The 23,747-nt window shown below is 35.9% G+C and overlaps 1 protein-coding gene across 8 annotated transcripts in view; it reads right to left on the bottom strand.

The window, feature by feature from the left end:
• Positions 1-50: 50 nt before the first annotated feature.
• LOC145734645 (uncharacterized) overlaps positions 51-23,747 on the bottom strand; it is a 130,911-nt gene continuing 107,214 nt past the window's right edge. For 7 of the 8 annotated variants that reach the window (XM_081988142.1, XM_081988140.1, XM_081988141.1 and 4 more), the window contains 10 exons: positions 23,518-23,625; positions 17,116-17,184; positions 16,835-17,063; positions 13,815-13,886; positions 9,576-9,775; positions 9,295-9,525; positions 4,293-4,405; positions 3,046-3,215; positions 2,721-2,988; positions 51-629 (listed from right to left, as the gene is read on the bottom strand). In XM_081988142.1, coding sequence (XP_081844268.1) covers positions 569-629; positions 2,721-2,988; positions 3,046-3,215; positions 4,293-4,405; positions 9,295-9,525; positions 9,576-9,775; positions 13,815-13,886; positions 16,835-17,063; positions 17,116-17,184; positions 23,518-23,625 — 1,521 coding nt within the window. In that variant the 3' untranslated portion in view covers positions 51-568. The remainder of the gene's footprint in view (positions 630-2,720; positions 2,989-3,045; positions 3,216-4,292; positions 4,406-9,294; positions 9,526-9,575; positions 9,776-13,814; positions 13,887-16,834; positions 17,064-17,115; positions 17,185-23,517; positions 23,626-23,747) is intronic. The other variant, XM_081988139.1, reaches the window with a different exon arrangement.

Here is a 23,747-nt window from a genome sequence, read left to right on the forward strand (position 1 = left end):
TTTTTATAAATTAAACCAAAAACAGGTAAAATCAAGTAAAACAGCAAAACTTACTGAAGTAACTGATTTGTTACTTTTCGTAACCATTTATTAGAACGGTTTAAGTATATTATTTAAATATTCATACATACAACATTATTATACACACTGTGCACTTACACCGTAACAAATATTACAAATCATTTACCTTTATTTAAGAAACTTAAAAGTAAACGACTGATATGTGACAATCTAAGACAAATTGCTTGCTTGTTGTATACAAGAACTGGTATATTCCCTATTATAACAATGCAAAATTACTTAGAAAACCGTCCTGCATTTATCACACCTCTACCTACACTTAGACAATAAATAGATAAAAAATATAAAAATTTTACAATAGGCCCGTAATTAAGCAATTTTTACATTTAAAAAACACTAACGTTGACCACCTTAAAAACTTATTTATGTACATAACTATTTTGGTAATAAAAAAACAGTCAAAAACTGGAAATGGCAAAAAAGTCCTAAACATTTAACAATTGGATGGATGGAACAAAAGAGTGACTTAAAACTGCTTGTAGACGGTTTAATGGATTGAGTTTAGTAGTTGATGGTATTGTTCTTCGGTCATTAGATCTTCAGGGTCACTGAAAAATTCAAAAAAATCAATTAAAGCAAAAATAATTAGTGTGATATACAGCGATGACGGCAAGGAATTTTGTGGTTAGAAAAGAATTAGAAAATTGTACAGTTTTCGAGATATTTACAAAAAAGTATGAAATTAAATGACCAACTTTGACGCTCTCTAGCGGGCAAACGGGACAACTTAGCCGAGCCCGCTCAATGTCACGTGATAGCCCCATTCATTCTCTATCTACGGTCCTCTAATGTGTCTATATTGAGGGTTTCAAATAAGCGATTTTACTGTAAAGTGCATCAAAATTTCTGTTTTTTTGCAGCTTTAGTTACAAGGTACTTTGTAAAGCACCATATCGGTAGCAGCTCAATGAAATTCCTGTTATACACTAATTTGGGCCTTAGAAACTCAAATTTGGTATCAGAATGACGCTAACTGGTACCATTTTTGAGATGACCTTGATTTTTAGAGAGTTGTATACAGCGATAAAGGCTATGAATTTACGAATTTATGGTCAATTTACATACGAAACAGAAAGTTCAAGGCTTTTTTAGGGGTAACCTTTAAATCTTTCACGCTCCATATTCCCAGACAAGTCGATACACAATTTCCGTTCTTTAAGTCTCCGATCGAGTCGCAACTTTCCAACTAATTCCGCATCGTCAGTTTTCTTGAATGGGACTGCTGCAGGTGCCTAATACTTTGCTGATTTATCGTCGATGACGCTTTTATTCCAGTATATTTAATTCCAATAGACCGGGAAAATTTTTAATTTATCAATAAGCTTTGATAATGAAAGAACGTTTCAATCGCACATGCCAAAAACAGCATTTTTTTGGTCTTCTTCTAATAATTAAAACTTTTACCAATTTTCATAATATTTCTGTAATTCAGACTATTTCTTTACAGTCACGTGTTTTTGACTACTGTCACTAGGCCAGAACAGTGTTGCCAGATTAAAAGTTGTATTTTTAGTCAGGTCATATTTTCAGGTCAAAACTTCCCAAAGATTCTGAATAATAAAGCAGACTGGGAGAAACTTGCGAAAAATTAATAATGGATACTTTATGTCGTGAACTTTCGTTTAATGAATTCGATGGAGAAATGGAAAAAGTCGATCTTGTGAGGGGTGAGAGAGTTACAAATTAGCAGGTGCTCATAATGGACTCCATCAATGGCGAAATGGGTGGGAAAAAGTTCGAACACGAAGGGAGAAAGTTAATTAACGGCATTAGATGTTAGTTGGGGAAAGGGGGAGGAAAGTTTCGACTTTCGGCCCGTATGTTGCCAATAAAATCGATTCCAAGAATATTTTATTAGTTTGCCAATTTTGGGGTTTACTGAATGTTAAGTTTAGTGGATTTAAAAAAAGTAGATCAAGTGACTGCCTAGCTAAATTATTTTTTAAAACCAAATTTGTCTAGAATTTGCAAAAATAAAAGTTTAATACCCGTTTTCGAGACAAGACGAGATTTGTGACAGTTTAATTTTAACAATTATCAGGTGATCGTTTAGTTAAATAGTGTTCTAGAATCACGTGACAACTGTCAGTAACGTCAAAAATGTGCTCAAAATTTGCAAATAATCACGGTTTAAAAAAGTTTTCTTGCAGTATTTGATATAAAGTGGTTTTTCTTTATGACAGTTGTCACGTGACTGCCTCTTTTTGGGAAATTCCAGCATAGTTTTTGGCTTGTGATTGGTCAGGATAAAGCAGCAAGCTGAATTTCCTAACCAATCACCAACAATACGAACGTGATTTAAGCAATCACTGCACATTCATGTTACACACTTCTTGCAGGAAAATAACCCACTTTCTTGATACTTTTACATAATCAGATTAGTTGAGCAATCAAATTGCAAATTTCCGCTTTCCATGCGAACTTCTTCGTGTTTTTATTGTTTTTACTGCACTCTTAATGGGCATAACGTAAGGCAATTCTAGAAACTTTTTAAGAATCATTTTCAGCATTCGTTTTCCAAGCCCCATGAAGCGAGCAGAGTAAACGTAACGTCACGATGACGTAATTTGGCAAAACCGTAATTTGATAGTTGGTCATTGTGACGTCACATTCGCTCTACTTGCTCCATGGAAACTCACCTATTGTCTTCGTCTATCGTCCGTCTGCGTCTCAACACGAAAATTTCACTGGTAGCTTCGATGCAAAGCAGAATCAGCTTCTTGTCGCAGGGCAAAGGGTTTTGGTCCAGCAACATTTGGCCCTTTAAATTGCCGGCCAATCCCAGTTTGCCATAATGCGAGGTGTGCCACGCTTCACACGAAGTGTCCAACGCCCTTGTCCCGTCCAAAAGGGCGCCGTGCCACGCCGATTTGATTGGCCAGTGCGGATCAGTCATCACGTTTTTACCTGAGCAAGTACCAGATTTATTGATCTGTCAAAAGTTGGGTTACGAACCACAGTTACCATTGAAGGAGAATATACGAGGTTGGTGGGCGAACGGTGCTCCTCTACCATCGAAGATATCCGCCCAGGAATCGAATAAGACTTCCCCCCGTAGATTGCTCACCGGAAGTATCCGGTCTACTTGTCTTACTATAGAGTTTACGTCTTGTGCCCGAGATGACAGGAACGCCCTGTAATTAGCCCATTATGTCACAAGGGCAATAAAAACGCCTTTCATCCTCTACAAGATTGTATTAAGGAGTTTTGCCCTTATAGAGGCCATCTTGAAGAGTTACAAGACAATAACTAACAAGGTGCACCAAAAATTAGCCTAATTTTTAAAGTTCATTTTCGCTTAACGTAAAAGACATTTACAATTAAAAATCCTGTTAAAACACTCGTTTTGTTTCAAGCAGAAATCGACCTTATTGCCACCACAACCATTTAGTCCAGAAAAAAAAAATAGTTTTTAAGAAAAAATCAGTGTTTTTGTCTCCATTTACTGCAGCTATAGAGACAGACCAAGCTTTTAAACAATATTCAGAACAATTAACAGCCTAATTGTAGAAGTAAATAAGGTTCATTTTCGTTTGGCGTAAAAGCCATTTACAACGGAAAATCCTGTTAAAACACTCGTTTGTTTCAAGCAAAAATCGACCTTATTTTCAGCCTGAAAAATCGCTCTGTTTACTGCAGTATGGAAATTTCAAAATTAACATTAAGCATTTATTGTACTCCCGACAAAGATGGAAATTCATGACTGAGTGTTTAGTATGACAGTTCAGGTCACATGATCAACTCTCAAATCACGTCACATCTTTGTCGGTTGGTTCTCTCTCTCTTCTTATCAGTGGTTTTCCCTTAAAACAAACTTTCCAGAGAATTTAAAGCCAAGAAAGGGTAAACATAAATGAAACGTTGTTTGCGTATACAAAACCAACATAATAAAAAGGTATAAATAATTCTGGAGCTTTGAGAAGTTGCCCAAATAATCAGAACCGTACCGAATCTTTCTAATTAATGCCAATTTCAATCCTTTACGATCTCAGTTAAGTAAATAAACCGGAGGGTTAATTTATTGTGCGTGTTGTTTATCCAGTTTACCTCCCAAATGGACGGTTTTACAACTGAACCGAACAAAAAGGTTTTTTTTCGAGGGAATAACAATAACAAATCATCCCTAGGTAATAAGGGATGTTTCTGAAACAAGTTTGGTGAAATTAACCCTAGAGACGATTAAACTTCCATCAAGTACTCAAAAAACTTACCTGAAAGTGCCTTTTAGACCCGCCCGATGGGCTTCTCGGTAACAATCATAATCCGCACCCCTCACCCCTCCGGAATTGCCTGAATAGGGTTCGTTGAGTGCCGCAATTCGTAACTGGGGGATGAAAAAAAAATGGTAAGTCGATCGATTTAATGCCTTAACCTACTTGTTGAGTCGCTCCGGTTAAAGGGGTGGTTTTGTCGAGGGTTAATCCGGGTTGTTTGCCTTTCAGTGAGGCTATTTTAGGTTAGGGTGATTCAGTTTACGGGTAGGTTTAATCAACTTTTGCCTGGCTTAATAAGTACACATTTTGCTTGTCAGTATTTTGTGCTTTTATGGGAAATCGCATTGGTGTAGTAATTTGTTTCAAGGGAATTTGAACCATAAAATAATATTTTACACCCTTCAGTTTAACCGTTAATAACTTGGTTATTTAAAGGTTATTGAAGGTAAAAAATAGTCCAGATTATGGGCTATTTAAAAGTGTGACACTGTTTGGCCGCTAGAGGGCGTGAAAATCACGTCTGTCAGACCAAAACAGTAATTTTAACACTTTTTGTTTAACCTTCAATAACTTCGTTATTTAAAGAGTTACAGCAAAATGGTACTGAAGGTAAAAAAAAATCCAGATTATGGGCTTTCTAAAAATGTGACAGAACAAGGTTATAGCCGTCACTGTTTGGCCGCTAGAGGGCGTCACAGTCACGTCTGTGAGATTTGTAAACCAGAAAAATGTACTAACTTTGTTCTAATCCAAACCAACCTACTTTATTTATTTTTAATGTTTCTGGTCGAGATTTTAGTGCTAAAATACACATTCGAAATTCACTATAACCTCACTTTAGTCCTTCACTGGTTTAAACAAGCCTTTGAAACTATTTTCAGTATGAATCATGTGTGTACAAAAACTTGGTTAGATTTGCCATCAGTAGAGTTATTGAGGTCATTTTTAGTGTGATTTATAAAGAATTTAATGCAGAATAACACATCAAAAATTAATCTTTAGTAGATTTCACAGGATTAAATTCATAATTTTGAGTAGAAAAGTCACACTTTTACTTTGATTTAGGATATTTCAACAATCAGTAGAGCTATCAAGACCATTTGTAATGTTAACCATAAAGAACTAAATGCAGAATAACAAATTCAAAATGAACTCAATTAAACCTTTCAGTAGATTAACCAAGACTATTATTAGAAAACTCCCAGCCCACATCAATCTGAAAGATATCTTAATAATATAATTTTTTTGTATACAAATCTTGTTGCTTACAGAAATTAGAACTTTACTAATGTAATCATAACATTTACATGTTATTGTAATTCTTTTAGTTTAATACTTCTAAAGTTTTAGCATATTTCAGTAACCAATTATGCGAGAAGGAATTCCCATATGTTTTTCTTGTCTGGAAAAATGTCGGACATTAAAATTCATAAAAAAAAAGAACTTTCCGACGCCCCGAAACTTTTTATCTTGGTCCAATTTGGAAAGTTTCCCCGAAAAACGGGGCGATATTTCAAAGGCAACATTCCCCCGGATTAATACTTTCCGTAACAGTTTTTAAATGCAATAATGAAATTCTTTGAAATTTAATAAATTCGGGAAGTTGCAAGACAAATTTATCTTCACGCGGCTTAATTACTCACGTTTAGACAAATCGTAAATGGTAAATAGATAAGAAAAAAAGTAATTTTGGTTGAGTAGACTGACTTCCCTCCTTAATTGTTTGCAATGATAAAATCGCTTTTCAAGGATATTTTAGTATTCTGAGCTAGGAAAAATACAAAATTGTACAAGCTGGAGTGCGGTTTTTAGAGTAATTTGAATTGCAAATGGGTTTTGTCATTCAATTTAACGTTCCCCCTTACCCCTCCAGTCTAGAGCGAAAATCACTGCACTCACAAGGTTTTAAACGAGTGTAATAAAACAACCAAACAAGAAAAATAAAATAAATCCGGCTAAAATCTTCTACACTGCAAATTCCGTCTCGAATATTTTAAAATACGTTTCATCATAAAATAAGATGTTGCGCTTACATCTCGCAGATTTATGTAAGCTTTAATGCAAAAGAAGCATTCGTCTGCGTCAAGGAACGTCGTGTATTTTTCCCTCTTTTGAGTTACCCACCTTAAACGCTAACTAGTCTATTGTTCTGTAAACTTTTGTAAAGGTAATAAATTTAGGGGGGAAAATCCCGGTCAAGCACCTAGAAAACTGTTCACGTGGCGAAAATGCAAACTTCAGGAAGTTATCAGCGCAACCGGTCGCCAGGGACGAATAACTGGAATTTCACAGAAAAGGTTGCCGAATCAGTCGTTTTAATAAGAGGAACCATAAAAATGTAAATAAGTGGGAGGTGTCTTGTTTTTGAGGTCACTAGACTGTAATTTATAGTCACACTAATGACTTTGGCAATTTTGTCCTAAGAGTATCATTGATAAAGCTCCAACCTAACCTAATTTTTCGTTTTAAGTCTAAAACTGGACTTGAAGTGAACACCCTGTATACTGGAAGCCACAACGGTCCTGCAGGTTTACGGTGCGGGATTAAGGAGTCCATTAGAAACATTTTTGGCTTCAAACAATTTTTTCGTAACTCTCACCGTTTTCAAGTTATTTGGCAAAAACTAAATTGGTGCAACAAATTTTCAAATCAGTTAAAAATGTAGTTTGAAATTTGAACACCCTGTAACTCAGTTATTTTTGGGAGTTCAGGGTGGTTCAACCACTTAAATAAACCGCCTTAAACTCCTCTTTCCAATGGTGTCAACCAAAAAATTGTATCTTAAAAAGTTACAAAAAGTACAGGGTGACCAAAAACAGTGACCCACCATACTTTTCTTTAACACCCTGTATACTGGAAGCAAAAACGGTCCTGCAGGTTTACGGTGCGGGGTTAAGGAGTCCATTAAAAACATTTTTGGTCTCTGGCATTTTTTTTGTAACGCTAACTGTTTCCGAGTTATTTGACAAAAACTGGTCACCCTAACGTCCGAAATTTGTACACCCTGTATCTCGGTTATCTTTGTGAGTTCAAGACGATTCAACCACTTAAACGAACCGTCTTAAACCGCTCTTTTCAGTGATGCTGTGCAGAAAATTCTATCTTGACAATTGTATACAGGGTGACCGAAAAACCTCTAACTTGTTTTTTTTTTTACCTAGAATCAGCACTTTTCCTGAATTTGCTTGAAGAGTGCAGTTGGAACCAAAACAAAGTTTTTTCCATTAAAAAACATGTAAATAGTGATAAAGAGCTGGTTTCGTGGTACCAAAAACCTTGTAAAATAAGAAAAGCCTTAATAAAGCACTATTTCAAATAGAACACTCTGTATATTATAACGCCATTCAATTCAGCTTGTCTTGGCCTACTATGTGCTGTACAAAAAGTGTACTATTCCAGAAATATACAGGGTGACAGCGTTTCAAAAGCCTTAAAAACGCACTGTTTCAAATAGGACACTCAGTTTCAGTTTCATATACAGGGTGAAAGTTTCAACAGGAAATTTCACTAAACTGGTAGTCAATTTGTTCAAAGTGCACTATTTCAATTGAGACACCCAGTGTATATTATTACGTCACATCGAATTAAAACGTTTTTTAAAAATAAATAATCAGGCCCCAAAAAACTCGCAGCTTAACTTGAAATCCACAGATTTCTTTCACTGTTAGCCGAGTAACGGTAATGAAATTTTTTCGAATGGAGTTTCTGTCTGAATTTAAAAAAAACGACCGTATCCAGGGGAGTAATCCCGAAATTTTATTAATTAAATTGGATTCGGTTCGTTTTAGTTCACGTGTAATCGTGAAATATTCCCTCGTTTTCTTTATCTAGCAACAGATATCAATTTATTTAACTTTCAGGTGTTTCTCCAGTCAAATTATGCCAACTCTTGCGGAAAACTTAATCGGCAAATAAAAATTTGTTCGATTCGACCGATCCAAACAAGATTATGTTGGAAACGTATATCCGCAGGAATCATCCAAAGATCCGAATTACTTCCGCAAAACGTTTAGATTGATTATATGCCAGATAAAATGATCGGGTTGAAAGCTGCAATTCTGCATTCGGGAAAACGTTACCGTTTTAAAATTTCCCTTTGAATGATCTAATTTTTAGTATCGGGATTAATTTTCAATTATCCGTATTTCTGCCTTCACTTAAAAAAGAAATTTCTAGCTTAACAGCCACGAAAAAGAAAGGCAAATAATGGTTTTTTATCGTGTTGAGGTTCTTTTGAATTGCCCCATTGGAATGGAAACTTTTGTTGGTAAATTAATAGGAAAACCCTTTTTGAGATATTCAGGAATAATAGTGATTGATTAATGAAAGTGGAGTGTATCTCACTTATAAGTCGATTTTTTTACCATTTTGCCAGTTTACTTTAAAGTTGGAATTTTAGACCTCTAAGTTGAACCGTTTTCGAGATATTTACAAAACTTTGACGCCCTCTAGTGACCAAACGGTGAGACTTAAAGTCGTCCATTCAACGTCACGTGATAGCCCTGTTTATTAGCTATCTACTGTACTATAATATGTTAGTAAATGTTATTTTAGTAACCAAGTTATTTACGATTAACTGGAAAAGTGCACCAAATTTTGGCCTTTCATTAGAGTATTCTGTAAATTGCTGCCATAACGGTACTATCTCAGAAAAACTGTCTTTGGGTACTAATTCAAACCTTAGGAACACAATTCTGATGTTAAAATAGCTCTAAGTACTACCAAAGACACTAATTTTAGGAAGTAACAGACACTGAACGGTCTTAAAATGACAAATTAATTTGTTTTCGCCACTCGTGCAAGACCTGCAATTTTTATTAAAGTCCCTAGAGATTGCTAGGGCAATCTAACTTTAAAACTGACTGAAATAAATCTGCATAAAATCGGAATTGCATTTTCAAATAACAATAAAGGAGGCATCCGGTTCGAATGAGAAATTGGCTGAACAATGTCGTTTACAAGTGGAAAATCGAACAAATTAGACGAAACGTTTACTTACCGAGGCAAATTGAGTGGTTTTCGCTTCCTCGGGTGAAAAATGCGGTTTTACGTTCAAATCCATCGGTTTAGAGCTGGGACGCACTTTCTGGGCTTTCTCGTGCTCACCCAGGCGAGGCATTACGTTGTCGTGCACCAGGTTACTTGACTCGAGCGGGGGATGAATTTGTCTTGGTGCCATGGTCGTTAGAACCCCCGGAGGTGACGGTGCCGAGTGTAGTAGAGCTCCAAGCTGAAAATTTCAACTGAAACTAATCTGCATAGTGCAGAAAGTTTACTTACAGCAACGTATTGCCATCCAGCGTTAACCCGCACCAATAAAGACTCCTCCTCAATAATGTAGACCATTGTTCCTATCGGACTATTCTTGGTATGTTCCAGCATCAAATTTCTGGATTTAAATGCCATGGCCCCTGAATTGGATGTGGGCGTTTCTTTCTGGGTGACTGCGTGGGCGATGGGTGGACTATCCGTTGATCGACCTAAAACAATTGAAAAGTCACCTTTTCAGTACATTTTTTCAGTACAATATACCATCAGCATAACTTGACTAGTTACGACACACATTTTTATTTTCAACCAGTGAATGTTATTTTTGATTTTTTTTTTAGAGAAGTTTGGCAACGTTGCTATGTTTTTCTGGCTCTAATATTTAGTTTTAACACTGAATCATTTTAAGGACTTTGATTTTCTGTCAGCATGAAAAAAACCAGATGACCAGGTTAATTCAGTTGGGAGAAATGTGAAGGAAATAGGAGTAAAACAATCAATGGCTAATTTATAGCTTCATGGCACTTCTAAGCTAATTTTGACAGCTGTCAGGCGACTAAAGACAAGGTTACCAAATGTGCAACTGTCAAACTTAGATTCAATGAAACTGTAAATACAACTTTTACTGCAATTTAGCAAAATGATTGTTTTGGTATTTTATAGTTTTATGGCAGTGCCAGGTCAATTTTGACAGCTGTCACGTGACTAAAAAACAATGTCGTATACTGTGATCCATCCAACTTAGATCTAGGGAGCTGCAAATATCACTTAAATTGTGACTCATCAAAATTATACACTAATATGATATTTTATAGCGCCGCGGAATTTCTAAGCGAATTTTGACAGTTGTGACAGCTGTCACGTGACTAAAAACAACGTCCTACACTGTTAAAATTAGCTTAGAAGTGCCATGAAGCTATAAATCATCATCCATGGAACTGTAACTCACCAAAATGTCCAATCCACCGTTATGATAGTTTTGTAGAACTTCTAGTTTAATTTTGACAGTTCTGACAACTGTGATGTGACACAACCAGTGTCGTACACGTGACAATATACAATTTAAGTTTGTACACTCTTCAATCATATACAAGTCAATAATACAGTGCGTTTTTTTTAACGCGCAACATAGGATTTTACGTGTTAAATTTTTAAGCCCATGTTAGACCATTTTATTTTGGAACTGCAAGTCTATAACTTGACTGGTGTGTCTTTAGTACCCTGAAGCTTAAGTAAGTCTACCAATTTGGTCTAAAAAGTGATTAAAAACTGGAAAAAAATCATTTTTTTTCGAAAAGATTTTATCGTTCCATACTCCCTGTACGCATTGTTGTTCCTTGTTGTTTTTATACTGACAGGGCAGGTAGCAGGTAAAGTGACATATTTTGACTGCATCACGACCCGACATCTTTTGAACGTCAAAAGGGCATTTTATGATGGTTTGGAATACTGTTTGGCTTCAAACGGAGGTCACTTTGAACAATTCACTTATAAAAATACTTCTTTTGTTCTTAACTTTCTTGATATAAAGTTAATGATCACCCTGTTTTACTTTCTACGCCAAATTTTACCTGCTACCTGCCGTGCCAGTATCAAAAACAACAAAGAACAACAATGCATACAGGGAGTATGAAACGATAAAACCTTTTCGAAAAAAGATGATTTTTTGCAAGCTTTTTAACACTTTTTAGGCCGAATTGGTAAACTTACTTAAGCTTCAGGGTACGAAACAGCCACCCGTCAAGTTTTATACTTGTAGTTCCAAAATAACATGGTCTAACATGGGCTTAAAAATTTAACACGTGAAATCCTATGTTGCGCGTTAAAAAAAACGCACTGTATACACTTTGTTATGTTTCCATTATCGGATGGGAATTACCATGCATATGTGTACAGCCTATTTGACAAATGACACTCACGACATATTAATAACTGTCAAATGGGCCTGTACAAAAAAGTAAATAAATAATCATAAGCTAAACTGAAATTATTAATTACTTAGTTTTCTTATTTTTATTTTGATGTTTTATATTTTTTTTTACAGATGACACCAATCTTTAATGACATTTGACATCTGACAGGGCTCAACTCTGTCAAAATTGTGTTTAATGGAGTATGAGAGGAACTGGAGATTTCTTGTTAAATAATATTGAAAAGCACTTTTTCAATCGAACGAGTAAAACTATTGTGGTTTTGAAGCAATCTAATTCCCTATAAAGCATCTCAATTATAAGTCAGTACAATACTAAGGAAAATCAATTTTCCAATTTACTATCGGACTTTAGAATAAAGTAGTTTTTTACCATTTCCTTAGAAGAAAGGAAACCAAAGTAGTAAAGCATTTTTCGATTAACCGCGTGACATGAAACGAGAATATCGAACAATAAATGCAAAATTGCACCCGAGCGAAAATATTATATTTACGTTCACCTGTATCCGGCATATAATTTATGTTTCTAGTCTTTAAGGGCACAAAATACCATAAATTCTGTCACAGTCCTGGATTTTTTCATTATAATTGTGGAATAGCTGTCTGGAACACAGTTCAGGATCGAATACACTTTTGATATCCAATTTGGCGCGCAAATAAGCTGCTTTACAAGTATTTCTCTACGAATCCCCGAAGGGGAAACAACACGAGTTTTTTGGTTGTGAAAAAATCGAATGCAAACCGATAAAGCTGGAAAATGATGTGTCAGCGACACGGAAGCATATTTCCCGGTTTAAAATTTATGCGAAGAAAAAGCAAAGAAACGGGGGAGCTTTCTATTAAGATCGTGAAAAATGGCAAAGATCCATACACACGGGTCCTATTCTCATTTTGGAGCCTATTCAAACGACGCCACGGATGTCACAGTTTCCCCCCTAAATAACCCTGATAGAGTGCTTATTGAAAATAGTTTCTAGTTTTCGGTTGGGAGATAACATTCGGGCTTTGTTTGTTCGTTTTCTATGTTATGTTTTTTTAAAGGGACAAATCCTGTCTTGTCCACCTGAAAGGGATAATACGACAGCTATTTTGCTTGGAAAGATCGACAAAGGACGACTTGAACAAATTTCGTTTTTCCCTTTTTTTCAATAAAAAATAGATCGAATTCACTCAAATATCCGTCCCAGATAGATTTTCCTGATGTAAATTGAATTTATTGATTTAGTTTTTGTTTTGGGTAATTTTCATATTACGAATACAATGATTTTAGTTTTGTGTCATTTTGACAGCTGAATTAAAAAGGTCAAAATTCACCGCACTAAATTTTATATTAAATAGCACCCAAATATCCAGTAATCAACGCAAACCGTCGCAGAAAATCTCATTTTTAGGTAAATTTTTGTGCAATTCTCCAAAAACTTGTTTATTCGGAACATTCTGTAAAAACACAACAGATGACGAAAAAAAGCTAATGAATAGGGCTATCACGTGACGTGGACCGAACCAGGCTAAGTTCTACCGCTTAGCCGCTAGAGGTCGCCAAATTTTATTTTATTTTTTCGATTTTTTTCATGAATATCTCAAAAACGGTTTGTATAAGGGGTGCGAAATTTTACCACGTATACACCCTGGTAGGAAGCAACTTTTACTAAATATATGATAAAAAATTGAATTTATGACTTTTTTCACATGTAATCTTTTAAGGGTGCCACGCCCTAAAAACTGTCATAATTTCAAGGCCATCTCCAAAACCGTGTCAGTTAGAGCAAAATGGACGTCAGATTCGTGTTCCCCAGTTTTAAATTAGTAATAAAAGGTCACTTGGATTGAGCAAAAGACAATATGGCAGCTGTTAGTATAGTAGGCTCAAAAATCGCACATTTTTGAGTCAGTTTCGTGCCCTGTTCTAAAAAATCGTCAAAAACTCGCTTATTTGAAACATTCTGTAAAAATACACCAGATGACAAAAGAAAGATAATGAATGGGGCTATCACGTGACGTTGACTGGACCGGGCTAAGTTGTACCATTTAGCCGCTAGAGGGCGTCAAAGTTGACTCTAGTTTTTCCTAATTATCTCAGGAACGCCTCAAGTGAGAGGTCTAAAATCTTTACCATAAAATATAAAAAAATTCTTAAAAACTAATCTAAAAGTGGAAAAATGTGTGTCATAACTAGTTCAATTATGTAAAACGACCTACAATGGAGCAAGTGGTTTTTTACACAAACAGTACATAAAGCACAACTTACTAAAGCCTTAAAACTACCCTGAAGGGTGCACGGACGCTACTGGTAAGTGCTAAAACAACGAACAATCTACTACCTGCTGTCCTGGATTCCTTCAAGTCAGTTAATTCCTGTACGGCCCTCAGTTCCTCCATAGTACCTTGGTGTCCTTTAAAACGTAATTTAAAACAACATTTTTCGCGTGTTTTTCAGGAATTGGTTTAATGATTTTATCAAACATTTACAGGCCACGATGGATTAGAAAGGTCTTTCGGACGTTTCTGGGAATTAAAAATAGATCAGGCAATTCCTTACGAAACCTCGTCGAGTCTCTTTCGATGCATTTTTAAGCGACACGAAGGTATCGTACAGTCCGACTTCGTTAAATTATAAAAGCTTTCAGAACAATGGAAGTGAAGAAATATGATATTTAGTGCTCCAGATAACTTCGAATATATTTTAGACCAACAAAAGACTAAAATATACAAAATAATATGACGGTAGTTTAATGGGTAATTCCGCAGAAAGAGACAATAATTATGTGTTTCTGCTTCATCAGGCAAATAAATATTTTTTTTAGCGGAATTACCCATTAAACCACCTTCATATTCATTACATCCGCATTAAACACTCCTTACACAAAACAATGTAGATGTGTGATTGTTAAACGTGAATCTCAGAAACTGGACACATTTACTGCATACAGGGTGGTTCAAATTGATTGTAGAATAACTTAAAAGTGGAAAATACATACAAATATTAACTCCAAAGTGTCATATAAACTGTGTCAGTCAGTAAGTAAGTCATAAATCTTTACACTTGTCACTCGCCCCCTGTATAGTAGGGCCTGTGAAACTTCCAGGGATGAGTTTAGCAGTTCTTTACGACCATTTTTGCTCTCGTTCAAATTTTTACCGTTTCTGAGTTATTTTCAAATCAGTTGAAATTTGAGCACCCTGTAACTCGGTTATTTTTGAGAGTTCAGAGTGGTTGAACCACTCAAATTAACCGTCTTGAGCTTCTTTTTCCAGTGGGCTTGACCAACAAATTTTATCTGAAAAATTGCGCACAGGGTGGCCAAAAACAGTGAACCACCATAATTTTCTTGCACACCCTGTATACTGGAAGCTAAAACGGTCCTGCAAAGTTACCGTGTTGAGTTAACGGGTTAATTAAGAAGATTTTTGGTCTCTTTCAAATTTTTCGTAACTTTTACCTTTTCTGAGTTTTTTAGTAAAAACTGGTTTGATGCAACAAATTTTCCAATCAGTTGAAATTGTGGTTTAATATTTGAGCACCCTGTAATTCAGATATTTTTAGGAGTTCAGGGTGGTTCAAGCACTTAAAAGAACCGTTTTGAGCTCCTCTTTCCAGTAGTGTAGAGTAAAAAATTGTATCTTAAAAATTGCGTACAGGGTGACCAAAAACAGTGAACCACCATAATTTTCCTGCACACCCTGTATACTGGAAGCTAAAACGGCGCTGCAAACTTACGGTGTTGAATTAAGTAGTTGATTAGGAACATTTTTGTAATCTTTCAAATTTTTCGTAGCTTTCCCCATTTCTGAGTTATTTAGTAAAAACTGGTTTGGTGCAACAAATATTTAAATAATAGTTGAAATTGTGGTCTGCGGACAGCCATGGACAAAATCGCCTGTCAAACCCACTTGGAATAAGAAAATGATTGTTTTAAGCACATATTTGGAATCCTCATTAAATTTCCTATCCGATAACCTGAAAAATATTACAAAATTTGGTCCAGTCAGGGAGAAAAGTGATATCATAATTTAAACTGCCAGAATTACAATTTGAAAAAACAGGCAGGGACAAAATCGCCTATAAAACCCACTTAGAGTAAGAAAATGAGTATTTTAAGCATATTTTGGGAATCCCCATTAAATTTCCTATCCGATAACCTGAAAAACATTACAAAATTTGGTACAGTCAGGGAGAAAAGTGAGGTCATAATTTGAACTGCCAGAATTACAATTTGAAAAAACAGTCAGGGACAAAATCGACTGTAAAACCTACTTCGAGTACGAAAATGACTATTTTAAGCATATTTTGGGAATCCTCATTAAATTTCCTATCCGATAGTCTGAAAAAACATTACAAAATTTGGACATTCGGAGGGAAAAGTGGTGTTAAAGTTTGAACTACCAGAAACAAGGTTTGAAAGGACAGTCATGGACAAAATCGCTTATAAAACCCACTTGGAGTAAGAAAATGAGTATTTTAAGCACATATTTGGAATCCTCATTAAATTTCCTATCTGACAGTCTGAAAAAACATTACAAAAATTTGGTACAGTCAGGGAGAAAAGCGGTGTCAAAGTTGAACTGCCAGAAACACAGTTTTTGCAATTTACCAGTAATTTACTAGTAATCTACAGGTCAAATTTTCCTGGTACAGTAAAATATTTACTTAACCGGTAATTTAACCATCACTAGAAATATTTTCCAAAAACTGCCCTTCATGCACAAGACTGTATTGAAATAATTAGTTTACCATTCAACCAATCGGATCTCAATTATTTGGAGAGAGGTCTCCTTACTTTTGAGATAGGTCAGTTCTTCACCATTTTAAACACCTTTTGACTTTTGACAACAGAAAAACTGTTCTTAAGGCACACAACTCCCTAGAGATCACCGGTTTTCAAATTAACTGGATTATTGGAAGATATATTAGAAAAGTTATAGGGAATTTTTGCCTATCTAGTAAATATCCTACAATCAATTTGTACCACCCTGTTAGGGTATGTTGATAATCTGGCAACGTTGCAGATAATAATAGCGTTACATTATCCCCGATCTGCAATAATTCAACTTAAGCCGTTTCTTTGCGATGATTGACAAATTTTGCAAGGTATTAACAGTTTCACTGACCGAATTCGAGATGATAAATTTAATCCGGAATTACTTTAAAAGGGGAGGCAAACAAGAATTCCGTCTTTCAGTCGCAATAAAATCCAATTTGGAGGCTTTGCAACGATGGCGATTAATGTCCCAACGGTTTAATACAGAAATTTAGCTCGGCTAGTTCAATATTTTAACGTTCTAAAAGTTATGACCCTAAATAAAGTTGTAAACTTTCTACGGTATTAGATTGGAAACTCACCGGGTCTTAGGTTGAAAAGCGGTTCGCTGAAAATCGACTCCCCCGGCTCGCCCTTGGGTCCGGTGATTGAAATCCCCGGAAGACCTGGGAGTCCTTGAGGACCTGGTGGTCCTGGGGGACCTGGTGGTCCCGGTACTGGTATGAAACGGCTCTCCGAGTCTTTACCAGGCAGTCCGTCTTTACCTGGAATACCGTCATCTCCACGATCACCTTTGTCTCCTTTGATACCCTAAAAATTATTCATTTATTACTGATATAACAACACTGAAAATTTTACTTACCGGTCCCCCTCCCCAAGGGTCTCCTTTATCCCCTTTCGGTCCTGGAGGTCCTAAAAGTCCGGAAAAACCCTAAAAAGCAACCAAATTGTTCATAATTCACTTGTGGAACAATACTACCAATAATCAGGTAATTAATATGCTGACAAAATGACTTTAATTATGCCATATTAATGTGTGATAATGAAAACCAATAAAAGCATAGGTAACGAGCTTTATATAGTAATAATAATAATAATAATAAATTATTGATTGGGAACTGATCAAATTTTGTTACAACTAACTAGGACAATTTGTGGCTTTCATTTAATAATCAGATAAACATATGAAACAATATTTAAAAGTATGTCTGCATTTTTTAGACAGATTGTAAGTTAATCCTCGAGAGTAATAGACAAACGTTAAAAATGCATCAAGTTACGGTAAATTATTCAGTCCTGTCCTGAATAAATACGGTAAATAAGCCTGAATTAGTTTTATCCCCATTTCTGCCCACGAATGGTAAAAGCGAGCACACAAGATGTAATTTATTTATTGTTATTTTCAGGCTGTAAATATTTAACCACATTTTATGGCAAGTCCCACAATTAGTTTTTATTATAAAATAGGAAATCCAAACCAAAAATCCAACATGTGGACAGTATGACGTAGCTAACTGTGAGCGTTACTATTGGATGAAATAATCGCCATCTTTTATTTTGACAGTTGACCGATTTAGGTTAGGTTGACTTTTGTATTTGTAGGGTTAGGTTCAAAACTACTGTTTTCAATGACGTTTGACAAACAATAATGATTATTTCTTATAAAATGCCGATTTAAAATTTTGTTTAAGAGATAATTGAGTTATTACGTTCAGAGAACCAAAACCAACTCAAACCCAAATAAAAAATTGACTTTGTAACCAATTTTCATGGTTTTCAGACAAATTGAATGACTTTAGTCTTGAAATTGACTTAAAAACCAGTTAATTAACTTTGAAATAGTGGAAATTGACTTGAGAGACTTAAAAAGTGTTTCTGCAGCCAGTTTTCATCTTTAGTCTTGAAAATTGACTTAAAAACCAGTTAATTGACTTTGAAATAGTAAAAATTGACTTGAGAGACTTAAAAATGGTTTCTGCAGCCAGTTTTCATAGTTTTCAGACAAATTGAAAGACTTATTACTGATTGTAATATATAGTTAGGTATAAGTTATTACTAGTTTATAGTATAAGAGTGTAGTGCTAGTGCCACACAACAAGGACATTGTCACAACTGTCAAGTGACAACCTAACCTTTTGTCTGGTTAATGGCACGGCGTGAGCAACTGCTGGGTGTATCTTGCATCTTGGTGTTTACACTATTATTAATAAACCTAGTTAAGTTAACACACTTGTAGAGTTATTTATGTCCTGGATACCCTGAATAATACATGGTGTCAGGTACACAGCTGCTGGTTAGCGCTAGAACATTTGATTTGCTGGAATTGTCTACTTGTTTGTTGTTGTGCCAAAGATGGAAAACTTATTCCGCCCCCCAGAACCCTTAGTGCTGGATGGTAATATTGCCGAAAACTGGAGGAGATTTGAACAAAAATTTGACGTATTTTTGACCGCCACTGATTTGCAATCCAAACCAGAACAGAAGAAAATAGCTGTTTTTCTGAATTTGATTGGGGATGATGGGTTGGAACTTTATAACAGCTTCACATTTACCGAGGAAGAAGGGCAGTCGCTAGAGGCAGTAAAAAAGAAATTTGAAGGTTATTGTGCTCCAACAGCAAATGTGATTTTTGAACGTTTTAAATTTAATAGCTTAGTTCAAAGAGAAGGGCAACCTTTTGATAGCTTTCTAACGGACATAAGAAAAGCTGTGAAGACCACAGGCTACAAAGACCCTGATGAAATGTTGAGAGATAGGATAGTGATGGGCATTTTTGATAAAACCACCCAAGAAAGGCTGCTCAGAGAGACAAAATTAACACTCAATAAAGCTGTCGAATTTTGTAGGGCAACAGAAGTGAGCAAGACCCAGTCCAAGGCATTACAGACACAGAGTGAAGCAGCTGTCAGTGCTATTCAGGGTAGTTCAATGAGAAGTGAAAGTTATGTTAAAAATAAATTCCAAAATAAGAACCTACGCAGAAATCAACCAATGTGTTCCTACTGTGGATATGAGCACAACAAAACTGCAAAATGTCCAGCATTTGGGAAAACTTGTGCCCATTGCCAGGGCCGAAACCATTTTGCTGCAGTTTGCAAGAGTAAAGCTGCAAGCAATATCAAGTACAAGTACTCTGAGGAGAACTCAAGACCAAACAAAGCATACAGTGGGGGAAAACAAGTCCACCAGGTTGAGATGAAAGAAAATGGTAATGGGAGCAGCGATGAAGAATTTTTTGTAGACTCAGTGCACCTGCTGGGCGCTGTACACAACAAGGAAGGAGGACAGAAGCAAACAGAACGTGTGTGGATGCAAAAAGTTCTGGTTAGTGGAGCTCAGGAGATTGACTTTAAGTTGGACACTGGTGCTGAAGTAAGTGTTTTACCCTTTCATATTTTTAAATCTTGTTGTACCTCTAATTGTTTAAAAAGATCTACAACTACATTATTATCTTATGGTAGTGATCAGTTTAAAATTAAGCCTATTGGAGAGGTAGATTTGCTGTGTAAAGTGAACCAACATGAATCACGAATTACATTTGTTGTAATTGATGTAGATAATCAGCTACCTCTCCTTGGGTTACAGAGTTGTCTAGCATTAGGATTAATAGAGCGTCTGGCTAGTGTTGACAAGAGTAGGGATGTAAAATTTACTGATTTGAGTGATGTGACTTTTTTGTATAAGACAGTTTTTGATGGATTAGGTGAATTTCCAACCATACATAAAATCACATTGAAACCTAATGCGATTCCACACATTCAGCCACCCAGAAGGGTCCCAAAAATGATACATGATAAGCTAAAACTAAAATTAGAGCAACTTGAAGCTCTTGGTGTTATAGAAAAAGTAGACAAACCAACTGAGTGGCTGAATCCTCTGGTAATTGTCGAGAAAAAAAATGGTGACTTACGTATATGTCTAGATCCAAAGTACTTGAACCAAGCTATTCAAAGGGAGCATTTTTTAATCCCAACGGCTGAGGAAATTACAACCAAACTTTGTGATAAAGAATTCTTCACTGTCTTAGATATGAAAGATGGCTATTTCCAAGTTAAAATTGATGATGTGAGTGCAGATTACACAGCATTTGGCACTCCTTTTGGTAGATACAGATTCTTAAGGCTTCCGTTTGGAATTTCGTCTGCTCCTGAGGTTTTCCAAAAAAAGAACTATGAAATATTTGGTGATTTGGAAGGTGTTGGTGTATATTTCGATGATCTTATTGTAACTGGAAAAAATGAGTTGGAACATGACCAAAACTTGCAAACTGTCTTAGAAAGGGCTTTAAAATATAATATAAAATTTAACAGCTCAAAAATTCAATTTAAATCTAGATTTGTTAAATTCATGGGTCAGATTTATTCTAAAAATGGTGTTGAGCCAAATCAAACTTATGTCAAAGCTATAATTGAACTACCAAATCCTGAGAATAAAAATGATTTATTAAGAATTCTTGGAATGGCTAAATATTTAGGCAAATTTGTTCCAAACATGTCTAAGGTGACCGCACCCCTTCGGAATCTGACCCGATTAGATAGTCTCTGGGAATGGAACAATGACCATGAGAGGTCTTTGTCTCAATTGAAACATTTATTGACAACCGCTCCAGTACTCAAGTTTTTTAATTCAAAGTATGATATAACAATTGAGACAGATGCCTCCAAAGATGGCTTAGGGGCATGTTTATTGCAAAACAATCATCCTATTGCCTTTGCTTCTCGGAGTTTAACTCCTACCGAGCAGAAATATGCACAGATAGAAAAAGAAATGCTGGCAATTGTTTTTGCTTTTCAAAAATTTCACTTTTTTGTTTATGGTTTAAAAGTCACTGTATTTTCTGACCATAAACCGCTAGAAGCAATTTTCAAAAAGGATTTGGCGTCTATATCATGTCGCTTACAGCGCATGCGTTTACGATTATTAAACTATGACAGTCATATTATTTACAAGCCAGGAAAATATTTATACATCGCAGACACCCTGTCTAGGGCATTTTTATCAGATACGGGGCTAAAAAGTGATCAAGAGTTCAACTTTGCAGTGCATTCGCTGATTAAAAATATGCCTATTTCAGTTGAGCGTAGAAATCAGTTTCGAACAGAGCTGGAAAAAGACCAAGAACTAAGAATTGTATTGGCGTATTGCAATAAGGGCTGGCCTGGAAACAAAAACAATGTTCCTGAAGGCTCTCGTCATTATTTCAAACTTAAAGATAATCTAATTTATTCTGATGGTCTATTATTTTTTTCAAATAAGCTTGTTGTTCCAACTGCACTAAGACTTGAAATGCTTAAATTACTCCATGAAGGACATCTGGGGATTGAAAAAATGAAGTCGCGTGCTCGTCAAATATTTTATTGGCCTGGTCTTAGTACTAATGTTGAATCATTTGTAAAAGCTTGTCAAGTTTGTGAATCTTATGCGCGTAAACAGCAAAAAGAGTCTATTATTTTATATCCCATACCTGAACGTCCCTGGGAACGTGTAGGTGTTGATATTTTCACATTTGGAAGCAAAAGTTTCCTAGTTGTTTTTGACTCATTTTCAAATTGGTTAGAGGTATGCCACATTAGAGATAAATCAGCGACATCTGTGATAGGGACCTTGAAAAGCATTTTTTCGACCTTTGGTTGTCCTGATACTGTATGCTGTGATAACATTCCTTTCAGTAGTGCAGTGTTCAAAGAATTTGCCACTGTATGGAACTTTAAAATTGTAACGAGGAGTCCTAATTATCCCCGCTCAAACGGACTTGCAGAAAAGGGGGTAGGCATAGCAAAAAATATGATTAAAAAATCAATAAGAAGTAATGAGGATCTGGACATTGCGTTGTTGCAATATAGAAATTCCCCACTTAAGCATATGGGTTATTCACCGGCACAATTATTGATGAGTCGCACTTGCAGAACTAGAGTGCCAATTGGTTCTGAGCTCTTGCAACCAAAGTTGTGTGAGAATGTTAAAGAAAATCTGATTAAGAAACAAAACATATACAGGCAGTCTTATAATCAGCACGCTAAGGATTTGAAACCCTTAATTCCCGGTAATAGTGTGACGGTTTACAATGATGTAAAAAAACAGTGGGAACCAGGTGAGGTTGTTCAGACTCACGGTTCCCCTCGTTCTTATTTAGTGAAAAATCACTATAATAATGTTGTTAGACGTAATCGAGTAGATTTAAGAGAATCAAGCAATCAGTTTGTACCAACATCTGAAGATGGTGAAACCAACATACCAGACACTTCATGTGCACATCAAGACCAGCCCCAGTCACGGGTCACTGTACCAAGTGCACGCGTTTCACTTAATAATAGTTATGAAAACCCCCCAAAAGCTAAGAGTCCTATTAACGATGCTCAGAATTCCACAGGAACTCGGACTAGGTCTGGTCGTGTTGTTAAAGTTCCCCAACGACTTAACCTTTAGGGGAAAGATGTAATATATAGTTAGGTATAAGTTATTACTAGTTTATAGTATAAGAGTGTAGTGCTAGTGCCACACAACAAGGACATTGTCACAACTGTCAAGTGACAACCTAACCTTTTGTCTGGTTAATGGCACGGCGTGAGCAACTGCTGGGTGTATCTTGCATCTTGGTGTTTACACTATTATTAATAAACCTAGTTAAGTTAACACACTTGTAGAGTTATTTATGTCCTGGATACCCTGAATAATACACTGATTACGTATTTTTTGATGGGTTATTTAGGTAGATTGCTTAGTTTTTAATGGGGAATTATTGACACTCAAAACTGGACTACCCTGTATAATATATGTAATATGTGACAAAAAGTGAGTATTTTCGAAAACAAGAAATTTCTTAAATATCAAAATAGGAACCACCGTGGGAAATCCCAAATTGAATCGATTATTCCATTTTTAGCACAATATTGGTGGGTGGAAACTAAATAATGCATTTGTTCCTGTATTAAATGTTGCAATAATCAAAACTGCGCAACAAACATTCAACAGCTGGTTTAATTTTCCTGAACGCTAAAGATTACGTATAATTGTACGGAAATAGGAAGGAAAGGCTAGAATTGTTAAAAAACCATTTTTCCAGCTCATATTCCTTTCTGTTTCCAGACCGGTAATTTCACAAACAACTTTTCCGGAACAATATTGTCTCAACTAATATTCGTTTCGCGTGCACTTTTCCGCGACAACTATTAGGGTCGTAAAACTTACCTTTCCGTTCTTTTTCGTAGCGAAAATAAGGAAAATTTAAAAAAAATTTTAGGTTATGTGTGCTATAAACACTTACGGTCCATCCAGGTAGGCCATTTTCCCCAATTTTTCCGGGGGGTCCTGGTGGACCCTGAGCGCCAACTTTTCCACGTCGACCACGCCTTCCCATGTCGCCCTTTTCGCCCTGGAACCAGAAAAAAAATGGCTAAATTAGTTCGGGGGGTGATTCCTTTTAATTCAAATTGATGATCGAGCAGTTCAAGGTTAATTGGATTATGGCCCCCACAGCCGATTAATCTGGACTAA

Source organism: Ips typographus, linkage group LG10, assembly GCF_016097725.1.
Source record: "Ips typographus isolate SLU linkage group LG10, UJ_Ityp_2.0, whole genome shotgun sequence".
In the NCBI taxonomy this organism is placed as follows: Eukaryota; Metazoa; Arthropoda; class Insecta; order Coleoptera; family Curculionidae; genus Ips; species Ips typographus.